This window comes from Oncorhynchus keta, unplaced genomic scaffold, assembly GCF_023373465.1.
Source record: "Oncorhynchus keta strain PuntledgeMale-10-30-2019 unplaced genomic scaffold, Oket_V2 Un_scaffold_9739_pilon_pilon, whole genome shotgun sequence".
Taxonomy (NCBI): domain Eukaryota; kingdom Metazoa; phylum Chordata; class Actinopteri; order Salmoniformes; family Salmonidae; genus Oncorhynchus; species Oncorhynchus keta.
In genome coordinates this window covers 601,814-615,182 of record NW_026291018.1, presented here as the reverse complement: position 1 = coordinate 615,182, position 13,369 = coordinate 601,814, and the positions used below count along the sequence as shown (strand labels likewise).

At 43.6% G+C, this 13,369-nt stretch overlaps 1 protein-coding gene across 3 annotated transcripts in view; it reads left to right on the top strand.

Moving 5' to 3' along the window:
• The first annotated feature begins 7,102 nt into the window (after positions 1 to 7,102).
• LOC118381670 (septin-9-like) overlaps positions 7,103 to 13,369 on the top strand; it is a 155,234-nt gene continuing 148,967 nt past the window's right edge. For 2 of the 3 annotated variants that reach the window (XM_052517731.1, XM_052517723.1), the window contains exon 1: positions 7,105 to 7,480. In XM_052517731.1, the coding sequence (XP_052373691.1) occupies positions 7,459 to 7,480 (22 nt within the window). In that variant the 5' untranslated portion in view covers positions 7,105 to 7,458. Of the gene's footprint in view, positions 7,481 to 13,369 lie in introns of all 3 variants that reach the window. The other variant, XM_052517732.1, reaches the window with a different exon arrangement.

The following is a 13,369-nucleotide window of genomic DNA, read 5'->3' as shown; positions in this document are numbered from 1 at the left end:
CCAAGCGAATGGAACATCGATTGGCTCCACTTTCGCTCCGAACTATGTTAACATTTATGTGGGTCTTTTTGAAGAACGTTTTGTTAACAATGAAAACAAAATAAATAAAAAAAATTAAATCCTGAAGGGATATCGATATATTGACAACGTTTTGCATATGGGGAGGAATGGGAGAAGATCTGTCAGACTTTGTTACCCGGAATGGAACAGGGGAACCCAAGAGCAGACTCAGATGAGGAGACTGGGATGAAGTAACCAAGGTATTTATTGAAACACAGGGGGAAGATGGAGTGCAGGTCAGGGGAAGCTTGGACGGGTTGCAGGAAACCAGGTGCTGAGGCTGGAGCAACAGGGGTTGGGACTGGGTAAGCAGGCCCAGAGAGGAATCCAAGGGAGTAGTTGAGTGGGAACTCCAGAACAGAGTAGCAGGATGATGAGATGTGTTACTAGAGTCAGAGCGGGCAGAACAGTAGTGGAGAGGAAAACAGAGTCAGGCAAGGAAAACAGGCATAACAGGATCTAAACAGTAACAAATGGCTAGAACGGTAGACTGACTGAGCAGAGATTACGATCTGGCAGCATGGGAGTGGCAGGGCTGAGTATTTGTAGAGGTCTTGATTATGGAACAGGTTGCAACTGGTGGGGATCTGCTCTGACTCCAGCACACCTGTCTCCGCCCACACCATCGCACACACACACACAGAGAGAGAGAGTGGGAAAGAGCACTGGGGGAATGGCGACAGGTCAAGGAGACACAGGATGAGCAATAGAGGGCGTGGCAGGAACAGATGTGACATTTATGGCATTACTCAATTACATTGGCCCTATTCTCAAATTCACTGTTGAATGTGACATTAAACATGTTCATTACCTCAATATGTGGATTGAGAAATCAAATGGAACCCTGTTTACAACTCTGTCCAGAAAATACACTGACATAAGTCCTCTGTTACAGGGGGACAGCTTCCACCCTGAGCCATTAAAAAGAGGACTTCCAAGAAGCCCGTTTTTCAGACTGCTCAGTATATGCCACTCCACAGAGGACTATCTAGAAAAAGCAGCAAAGATACGCAATAGGTTTCTAACAGGCTACTCTCCACAATGCGTGGATGAAGCTCTTAATATGGCATTGGGGGAAACACAAAATGAACTGCTACAAAAAAGACCCACTAGAGTTAAAGAACACTCTGTAATGTTCACCACCACATATACTTTGAACTTGCGAAAATTGGAAGATGCTGTCAAGAAACACTATAATGTTTTATCATCGGAACCAGCTGTGTCAGCTGAATTTAAGAATCCACCACTTATTGTATGTAGGAGAGGGTCGAAATTTACGCGATAAATTGGCCCATGCCAACTGCCAGCCACAAAAGAAAACAAGGCTCTATTCCGCCCCCTCTCGAACGGTAGCTATAACTGCAGAGGTTGCGCACAGTGCAATAATATGATGAAGTGTGAATATTTCTGCCACCCGCATCAAGGAAAACGGTTATTACGTGCTCAACCACCAATGTTATCTACATGATTAAATGCCCATGTGGGCTGTGTTATGTAGGTTAAGCCTCTCGTTCTCTCAAACAGAACGTGTGCACATAAAAGTTCAATCAGGAGAAAGGACGAGGATTATCCAGTCGCAGTACATTATAATGACCTAAAACATGACATCTCTACATTTAGATTTTGTGGCATGGAGAAAGTGAAGATATCAGACAGGAGAGGTTATATAAATAATACTCTGAGCATAAGAGAATGTTTTGGGATTTTCACACTCCAGACATTATTCCCAAGAGGTTTTAATGATGAAATGCTCATGCATGTTATGTTGTAAATGTCAACATGAATTATGCCCCCTTTTCAGATTACTTTGACGTTTTTCTTGTGCTGTACCCAAGGATTTATGAAAACTTGCTTGGTAGCTCGATGTGGTTTTACAGACGTGTTTAATACATTTTATGTACGCACTTTATTCTAATATTTAGGAAATGCACATTGTTATATTTGGTAGAATGTATTTGTTTTCTCTTGACTCCAACCCCATTCGATGCGTGGAACGGATCTGGGTGGGGCTATGTCTACACAAGGGCGCTATTTTTAAAAAGTGGCCCGAAGGGTGATTAGCATCCCCATTGACTCTACAAGCGCTGAGACGGTGTTCTCCGCCGCTGGCCTGTTCTCAAGGCACCATCGCATGAACCTGAAGCCACAGACTGGCAAAATCATGTTTCTAAAAACGAATTCAAAGGCACTGTAGATGGAGCATAAGGCATATTTCGTTTATTTTGTATTTGGTTCTTAGTAAGTCATGTGTGCAATTTGTAGACTATAATGATTTAATACAAAGAAATGTTGTTTAAATCCTGAGTGCTTAATGTCACTGTCTGGCACTCGCGAGTGCTTCACATGTGTTTATTTATAGGCTATAGCCTTGACATATTTGAGATAATATAGCCCAAATAATTCATTTTCGTTCCCTGTCTGGATTTGGACCTATTTAGTGTTTACTGTAAATGCTGTTGATATGACATGCATCCTAATTGAAATGATGAGCGCTTCTTATAGTGACGTTTTACAGTTGTTTATTAAAATACTTTCCATTCAAATCATATGGTTTGGTTTCAATACTAAAAAAACAAATGGTAGGCCCAGGTAGTCACAAAAAATAGATGGTGGTTGTGATTTTAATGAATGGAGCGAATTTGGAGCGGTGTTTTTTTATTCTTTGAGCGAGGAGTGTTTTTTAGTGGAGCGGTTGTAAAGGACATTGAGTGATGAGCGGGATTTCAGAACGCTCAACTCCGCCCACATACTCTAGTCGGGAGACGACGTGTATACCAGCCACTAGGGGCAATTATGAGTACTGTTACCTTCAAGTAGCTTCTGTTTTTGCTAGGGTGTTGTGGATGCATCTGAATCTAATGCTAAAGGTTGCATTTTCGAATCCAGCGACAAAAGTTGTTTTTGATATTTTGTTTTTAAGCCTATCCCAAACCTTAACCCTTACGTAACCATTTTTAATGAATGCCTAAACTTAACCCTTACCGTAACCATTTTGAGTTAATGCCTAACCTTAAGATTTCGGAGTTAACGCCTAAACTTAACCCTTACCTTAACCATTTTGAGTTAATGCCTAACCTTAAGAATTCAGAATTAATGCCTAAACTTAACCCTAACCTTAACCATTTTGAGTTAATGCCTAACCTTACGAATTCAGAATTAATGCCTAAACTTAACCTTAACCATTTTGAGTTAATGCCTAACCTTAAGAATTCAGAATTAATGCCTAAAAATAACCCTAACTTTAAAAATTCGGAGTTCATGTCTAAACTTTTATTGTGTTCTTTTAAATGTATTTTAGGGGGTAGATCCGCGTTAATATTGCGAATAGGTTGTATATATAAAGTACCAGTCAAAAGTTTGGACACACCTACTCATTCAAGTGTTTTTCTTTATTTGTACTATTTTCTACATTGTAGAATAGTGAAGACATCAAAACTATGAAATAACACACATGGAATAATGTAGTAACCAAAAAAGTGTTATACAAATAAAAATATATTTGATATTTGAGATTCTTCAAAGTAAACACCCTTGGCCTTGATGACAGCTTTCCACACGCTTGGCATTCTCTCAACCAGCTTCACCTGGAATTATTTTCCAAAAGTCTTGAAGGAGTTCCCAAATGCTGAGCACTTGTTGGGTGCTTTTCCTTCACTGTGGTCCAACTCATCCCAAACTATCTCAATTGGGTTGAGGTCAGGTGATTGTGGAGGCCAGGTCATCTGATGCAGCACTACATCACTCTCCTTGGTCAAATAGCCCTTACACAGCCTGGAGGTGTGTTGGGTCATTGACCAATGAAAACAAATTATAGTCCCCCTAAGCGCAAACCATATGGGATGACGTATCGCTTCAGAATGATGTGGTAGCCATGCTAGTTAAGTGTGCCTCGAATTCTAAATAAATCACTGACCGAAATCACACCTCCTCCTCCATGCTTCACCGTGGGAACCACACATGCAGAGAACATCTGTTCACCTACATCCGTTCATCCATTCACCTCTCACAGACACGGAGGTTGGAACCAAAAATCTCAAATTTGGACTCATCAGACCAAAGGACAGATTTCCACCGGTCTAATGTCCATTGTATCTTGGCCCAAGCAAGTCTCTTATTCTCTTATTCTTATTTATGTCCTTTAGTAGTGGTTTCTTTGCAGCAATTCGACCATGAAGGCCTGATTCACACTGTCTCCTTTCCTGTGGTGATCCTTATGAGAGACAGTTTCATCATAGTGCTTGATGGTTTTTGCGACTGCACTTGAAGAAAATGTGAAAGTTCTTGAAATGTTCCGTATTGACTGGCCTTCATGTTTTAAAGGTAATGATGGACTGTCGTTTCTCTTTGCTTATTTGAGCAGTTCTTGCCATAATATGGACTTGGTCTTTTACCAAATAGGGCTATAATCTGCATACCACCCCTACCTTGTTAGAACACAACTGATTGGCTCAAACGCATTAAGGAGGAAATTAATTCCACAAATGAACTTTTAATAAGGCACACCTGTTAGTTGAAATGCATTTCAGGTGACTACCTCATGAAGCTGTTTGAGAGAATGCCAAGTGTGTGCAAAGCTGTCATCAAGGCAAAGAGCGGCTACTTTGAAGATCCTCAAATATAAAATATATTTTGATATTTGTATTTATATTTATATTTGTTTAAGACTGTTTTGGTTACTACATGATTCCATATGTGTTATTTCATAGTTTGATGTCTTCCCTATTATTATTATGTAGAAAATAGTAAAAATAAAGAAAAACCCTTGAATGAGTAGGTGTGTCCAAACTTTTGACTGTTACTGTAGATTTTTTAAATGATCAATTAGTATATTTGGGGCGGCAGGGTAGCCTAGTGGTTAGAGCGTTGGACTAGGAACCGGAAGGTTGCAAGTTCAAACCTCCGAGCTGACAAGGTACAAATCTGTCGTTCTGCCCCTGAACCCACTGTTCCTAGGCCGTCATTGAAAATAAGAATTTGTTCTTAACTGACTTGCCTGGTTAAATGAAGGTACAATTTTAAAAAATTGAGTTTAACCATAATATTTGTTCTGTTTTTTTCCTGATGGATTAAAGTGAAATTGCAACCAACCTTGTATGGCTTGTTTTAAAAATAGACATATTTTGGAGTTTATTTCATTTTCAAATAACCGAAATTGAGAGGTTGTAATCTGAATAAAGATAAAAAGGCCATTCTTGAACATGAGGTGAGACATTCTTACTAATCTGCTAGAGAACCAGTTCGGATTTAAGTATAACTTTTGTATCACTGAAGCCTTTAGTGAGATGTCTAAACTTAATCGTAAACACTAAATATGGTGTTTTGAACAACTTCAAAAGTTGACGTTTGAAAAACATGGATGAACGTCTAATTCTGACATGAGACTGTGAGAGCTTGTAGGGGTGATAGAGCTGCCCAGAGGGAAACACCTCAGCCAGGTCAGCAGGCACCTTGACACAACACTGGTGCACTGGTCTCAATGTTAGCTACCGCCGGCGACATCGTGATAAAGCTGCCCAGTGGGAAACACCTCAGCCAGGTCAGCAGGCACCTTGACACAACACTGGTGCACTGGTCTCAATGTTAGCTACCGCCGGCGACATCGTGATAGAGCTGCCCAGAGGGAAACACCTCAGCCAGGTCAGCAGGCACCTTGACACAACACTGGTGCACTGGTCTCAATGTTAGCTACCGCCGGCGACATCGTGATAGAGCTGCCCAGAGGGAAACACCTCAGCCAGGTCAGCAGGCACCTTGACACAACACTGGTGCACTGGTCTCAATGTTAGCTACCGCCGGCGACATCGTGATAGAGCTGCCCAGAGGGAAACACCTCAGCCAGGCCAGCAGGCACCTTGACACAACACTGGTGCACTGGTCTCAATGTTAGCTACCGCCGGCGACATCGTGATAAAGCTGCCCAGTGGGAAACACCTCAGCCAGGCCAGCAGGCACCTTGACACAACACTGGTGCACTGGTCTCAATGTTAGCTACCGCCGGCGACATCGTGATAAAGCTGCCCAGAGGGAAACACCTCAGCCAGGTCAGCAGGCACCTTGACACAACACTGGTGCACTGGTCTCAATGTTAGCTACCGCCGGCGACATCGTGATAAAGCTGCCCAGTGGGAAACACCTCAGCCAGGTCAGCAGGCACCTTGACACAACACTGGTGCACTGGTCTCAATGTTAGCTACCGCCGGCGACATCGTGATAGAGCTGCCCAGAGGGAAACACCTCAGCCAGGTCAGCAGGCACATACACCCACTCCTTTCGACACACCCAGTAACCTATACGAAGGTCGACATATTGGACAGCAGCAACACATACTTGCTTCTTATTTTTACATTTAATATATATATATATATTTACATACTTGCTTCTTATTTTTACATTTAATATATATTTTTTTTTTACATACTTGCTTTTTATTTTTACATGTATTTTTTTACATACTTGCTTCTATTCACCTAGGTTTTAGAATAAGTAAACAGCATGTTTGTCCTTCAAGAAACGTCCACAAGAGGTCTCCTCAGATCAGAACATCAGCACGTTGTATGAGGTCGAGGATAATCATTTTCATCAAGTCTTATTTGCATGTTTGAAGGACACTGACAGTTGTACACTTTGATATGATTGACATAACAGGATTCCCGCAGTTGAATGAGCTACTGGCTGCATCCTTCATTAATCACTTGTTAATTGGGTCTTTTCACACATCTGTTGTAGCATAAGCACTAAAAGTTTGACTTTAGCAAAACGTCTTTGCCGAAGTCTTTTCATACTAAAGTGATACTGTACATGAAAAGGATATTACAACTGTAGCCTATTTACAATCAAACACGGATGTGGATTCTCATTTTAAAGTAAGCAATGACCCACCCTACTGCCATAAGCAATTGTTTGTTGACATGCTGTGATTTCTAAATGTATATTTTCTCAATGGGTTAGCCCACAGTGTCATCACCGTGAACTTTGACATAACTTCCTCTGATTACTGTGTACAGTATATTGCTCCAAGTCCCGCCTTCAGATTGGGCGTGCGTTGGTAGCTCAGGTGTGATTGTATCCATTCTACGTATCTAGAGATAGCCTGGCCCTGAGGTTAACTCCCTCGGCGTTCGCGTTCGATCCTGATAAATTAAATAATTCACTCATTTACTTCAAGTCCACGAAGTAGCGGTTCCCCTGATTTCCCCGCAGCCAGGTGTGTTCGGAAAGCTTAACGTTCCAGGATTGGGAGGAATAGGGAGAAGAGCGCGCACCGACATACCTGTGAAACTACGGTTGTAAATGAAGATCTGATTGCCACGGACATCGAACACGTCTGAGACATTGCCTGGCTAAAATAACAACTCATATCGAGGCTTAAAGCAAGACGTTTCTTTACGAAGGATCATCATGAAGAAATCAGGATATTCAGGTAGGTGTGCCATTTGATGGAATATTTATTATGGATACTCCTGTTGTTGTTATTACTTTGCTGTAATGTTATTATAACACTTTACATTGTTATTTTACAGTTGTCCATCTATATGTGCACAGTACCAGCTTCAATTATGTAACTTTAGGTTACTTGTAAATATGTAACTTTATAGGTTACGTGTACGCGCGCGGGCGCGTAGGTTATCTGTGTTGAGTGAAAGTGAACGTGCCCCAGAGAGATACATGCACATGGACACGGGATAATGACTTCTTTTCCTGTACTCTAAAGGTCAGTTATGATTGCCACCCTGACTGAGTCACTAAGCTCCAACCACTTCACAGTATCCCACCATCCCACCTTCATCGTCTAACTATTGAGTGATATACTGTTTCAACACATCTTGCTGTTTTGTGATGAGTTATTAGATATTATAAACTGGGTGATTCGAGCCCTGAAATTCGATAGGTATGACAAAAATGTATTTGTACTGCTGTAATTATGTTGGTAACCCGTTTATAACAGCAATCAGGCACCTCGGGGTTTGTGGTATATTATGGCCAATATACCACAGCTAAGGGCTGTTCTTTGCACGACACAACGTGGAGTGCCTGGATACAGCCCTTAGCCGTGGTATATTGGCCAAATACCACAAACCCCGAGGTGCTTATTACTTAAAGGTAGTTGATCATCAAGTTACCCTTGTTGTGAATTTCCCCTTTCAAAGAGCCTCACATGAAGCCAGGCGTGGCAATTTCTGTTAGTCTTTGACTAAATAATGTCTGACTATTGACAATAGTTAAGTCTGACTGTATTCTTGCTGTCAAATAATTCACAAGATGTTTGAAAACTTTGTCTAGAATGGCAAAGTACTAACAATAGCCATTAGTGAACTCACCTGACCTCTAATCTGTTGGTATAATGAGAGGTGCTTTTCAAGGTCTGGAGGTCACACAATGGCCAAAGATACCTAATGAAAACCTCACAAAGAATATGATGTTTACTTGCAGTCTGGTCTCTATGTATCATTGTATGTAGATTAGAGATGAATAATACATTGATGTGGTAGAGTGTGTTTCCATTTGAGATAATGTTGTCTCTTGACAGTTTGGTTGCAAATACAGTTGATTGACAGGTTGATGGACCTCTCACCACTGCTTCCTCTCCACTGCCCTGCAACAAGACAAGGGTTATGTCCTACAACACTGCTTCCTCTTCACTGCCCTGTAGCAAGACAAGGGTTATGTCCTACAACACTGCTTCCTCTCCACTGCCCTGCAGCAAGACAAGGGTTATGTCCTACAACACTGCTTCCTCTCCACTGCCCTGTAGCAAGACAAGGGTTATGTCCTACAACACTGCTTCCTCTTCACTGCCCTGCAGCAAGACAAGGGTTATGTCCTACAACACTGCTTCCTCTCCACTGCCCTGCAGCAAGACAAGAGTTATGTCCTACAACACTTATGTCCTACAACACTGCTTCCTCTCCACTGCCCTGCAGCAAGACAAGGGTTATGTCCTACAACACTGCTTCCTCTCCACTGCCCTGCAGCAAGACAAGGGTTATGTCCTACAACACTGCTTCCTCTCCACTGCCCTGCAGCAAGACAAGGGTTATGTCCTACAACACTGCTTCCTCTCCACTGCCCTGCAGCAAGACAAGGGTTATGTCCTACAACACTGCTTCCTCTCCACTGCCCTGCAGCAAGACAAGGGTTATGTCCTACAACACTGCTTCCTCTCCACTGCCCTGCAACAAGACAAGGGTTATGTCCTACAACACTGCTTCCTCTTCCACTGCCCTGTAGCAAGACAAGGGTTATGTCCTACAACACTGCTTCCTCTCCACTGCCCTGCAGCAAGACAAGGGTTATGTCCTACAACACTGCTTCCTCTCCACTGCCCTGCAGCAAGACAAGGGTTATGTCCTACAACACTGCTTCCTCTTCACTGCCCTGCAGCAAGACAAGGGTTATGTCCTACAACACTGCTTCCTCTCCACTGCCCTGCAGCAAGACAAGGGTTATGTCCTACAACACTGCTTCCTCTCCACTGCCCTGCAGCAAGACAAGGGTTATGTCCTACAACACTGCTTCCTCTCCACTGCCCTGTAGCAAGACAAGGGTTATGTCCTACAACACTGCTTCCTCTCCACTGCCCTGTAGCAAGACAAGGGTTATGTCCTACAACACTGCTTCCTCTCCACTGCCCTGCAGCAAGACAAGGGTTATGTCCTACAACACTGCTTCCTCTCCACTGCCCTGCAGCAAGACAAGGGTTATGTCCTACAACACTGCTTCCTCTCCACTGCCCTGTAGCAAGACAAGGGTTATGTCCTACAACACTGCTTCCTCTCCACTGCCCTGCAACAAGACAAGGGTTATGTCCTACAACACTGCTTCCTCTCCACTGCCCTGTAGCAAGACAAGGGTTATGTCCTACAACACTGCTTCCTCTCCACTGCCCTGTAGCAAGACAAGGGTTATGTCCTACAACACTGCTTCCTCTCCACTGCCCTGTAGCAAGACAAGGGTTATGTCCTACAACACTGCTTCCTCTCCACTGCCCTGCAGCAAGACAAGGGTTATGTCCTACAACACTGCTTCCTCTCCACTGCCCTGTAGCAAGACAAGGGTTATGTCCTACAACACTGCTTCCTCTCCACTGCCCTGTAGCAAGACAAGGGTTATGTCCTACAACACTGCTTCCTCTTCACTGCCCTGTAGCAAGACAAGGGTTATGTCCTACAACACTGCTTCCTCTCCACTGCCCTGCAGCAAGACAAGGGTTATGTCCTACAACACTGCTTCCTCTCCACTGCCCTGTAGCAAGACAAGGGTTATGTCCTACAACACTGCTTCCTCTCCACTGCCCTGCAGCAAGACAAGGGTTATGTCCTACAACACTGCTTCCTCTTCACTGCCCTGTAGCAAGACAAGGGTTATGTCCTACATCACTGCTTCCTCTCCACTGCCCTGCAGCAAGACAAGGGTTATGTCCTACATCACTGCTTCCTCTCCACTGCCCTGTAGCAAGACAAGAGTTATGTCCTACAACACTGCTTCCTCTTCACTGCCCTGCAGCAAGACAAGGATTATGTCCTACAACACTGCTTCCTCTCCACTGCCCTGCAGCAAGACAAGGGTTATGTCCTACAACACTGCTTCCTCTCCACTGCCCTGTAGCAAGACAAGGGTTATGTCCTACAACACTGCTTCCTCTTCACTGCCCTGTAGCAAGACAAGGGTTATGTCCTACAACACTGCTTCCTCTCCACTGCCCTGCAGCAAGACAAGGGTTATGTCCTACAACACTGCTTCCTCTTCACTGCCCTGTAGCAAGACAAGGGTTATGTCCTACAACACTGCTTCCTCTCCACTGCCCTGCAGCAAGACAAGGGTTATGTCCTACAACACTGCTTCCTCTCCACTGCCCTGTAGCAAGACAAGGGTTATGTCCTACAACACTGCTTCCTCTTCACTGCCCTGTAGCAAGACAAGGGTTATGTCCTACAACACTGCTTCCTCTCCACTGCCCTGTAGCAAGACAAGGGTTATGTCCTACAACACTGCTTCCTCTTCACTGCCCTGTAGCAAGACAAGGGTTATGTCCTACATCACTGCTTCCTCTCCACTGCCCTGCAGCAAGACAAGGTTATGTCCTACATCACTGCTTCCTCTCCACTGCCCTGTAGCAAGACAAGAGTTATGTCCTACAACACTGCTTCCTCTTCACTGCCCTGCAGCAAGACAAGGGTTATGTCCTACAACACTGCTTCCTCTCCACTGCCCTGCAGCAAGACAAGGGTTATGTCCTACAACACTGCTTCCTCTCCACTGCCCTGCAGCAAGACAAGGGTTATGTCCTACAACACTGCTTCCTCTCCACTGCCCTGTAGCAAGACAAGGGTTATGTCCTACAACACTGCTTCTCCACTGCCCTGTAGCAAGACAAGGGTTATGTCCTACAACACTGCTTCCTCTCCACTGCCCTGTAGCAAGACAAGGGTTATGTCCTACAACACTGCTTCCTCTTCACTGCCCTGCAACAAGACAAGGGTTATGTCCTACAACACTGCTTCCTCTTCACTGCCCTGTAGCAAGACAAGGGTTATGTCCTACAACACTGCTTCCTCTTCACTGCCCTGCAGCAAGACAAGGGTTATGTCCTACAACACTGCTTCCTCTCCACTGTCCTGTAGCAAGACAAGGGTTATGTCCTACAACACTGCTTCCTCTCCACTGTCCTGTAGCAAGACAAGGGTTATGTCCTACAACACTGCTTCCTCTCCACTGTCCTGTAGCAAGACAAGGGTTATGTCCTACAACACTGCTTCCTCTTCACTGTCCTGTAGCAAGACAAGGGTTATGTCCTACAACACTATTTATTTGTTTCTCAGCAATGGACGGATGTGTACATGTCATCTTCTCCATGTATTTACTGTGATTGTGATATATGGTCGGCCCAACTAGTTATTTAACATGAACGTACTAACTGTAAGTCACTCTGGACAAGAGTGTCTGCCTACAAATGAATAACATGACAAATGTAAATGTATTGTTTTATACAATATACAGGCCTCATCAGATTACTTAATATCTGGTCTACAGGTGATGATGATTGGCTATCAGATTGTCTGCTCTGGTCCTAAATGTCTGATCTGAATGTGTGACAGTGAGATGTCATACATGGGTGGTGCATTAGGAAAGTTACTCTCGAAGAGCCTTGGAGACAAGGTGTTATATCCATCCATCCATCCATCCATCCATCCATATTCATTCATCCATCCATCCATGATACTCAGCATGGAGACGAGGTGCTATATTCATTCATCCATCCATCCATGATACTCAGCATGGAGACGAGGTGCTATATTCATTCATCCATCCATCCATGATACTCAGCATGGCGACGAGGTGCTATAATCATTCATCCATCCATCCATCCATGATACTCAGCATGGAGACAAGGTGCTATATTCATTCATCCATCCATCCATGATACTCAGCATGTAAACATGGTGCTATATTAATTCATCCATCCATGATACTCAGCATATAGACAAGGTGATATATTCATTCATCCATCCATCAATGATACTCAGCATGGAGACGAGGTGTTATATTCCATCCATCCATCCATCCATGATACTCAGCATATAGACAAGGTGCTATATTCATTCATCCATCCATCCATGATACTCAGCATGTAAACATGGTGCTATATTAATTCCATCCATCCATGATACTCAGCATGGAGACAAGGTGCTATATTCCATCCATCCATCCATCCATGATACTCAGCATGGCGACGAGGTGCTATATTCATTCATTCATCCATCCATCCATGATACTCAGCATGGAGACAAGGTGCTATATTCATTCATCCATCCATCCATGATACTCAGCATGTAAACATGGTGCTATATTAATTCATCCATCCATGATACTCAGCATATAGACAAGGTGCTATATTCATTCATCCATCCATCCATGATACTCAGCATGGAGACGAGGTGTTATATTCATTCATCCATCCATCCATGATACTCAGCATGGAGACGAGGTGCTATATTCATTCATCCATCCATCCATGATACTCAGCATGGAGACGAGGTGCTATATTCATTCATCCATCCATCCATGATACTCAGCATGGAGACGAGGTGCTATATTCATTCATCCATCCATGATACTCATACTCAGCATGGAGACAAGGTGCTATATTCCATCCATCCATCCATCCATGATACTCAGCATATAGACAAGGTGCTATATTCATTCATCCATCCATCAATGATACTCAGCATGGAGACAAGGTGTTATATTCCATCCATCCATCCATCCATGATACTCAGCATATAGACAAGGTGCTATATTCATTCATCCA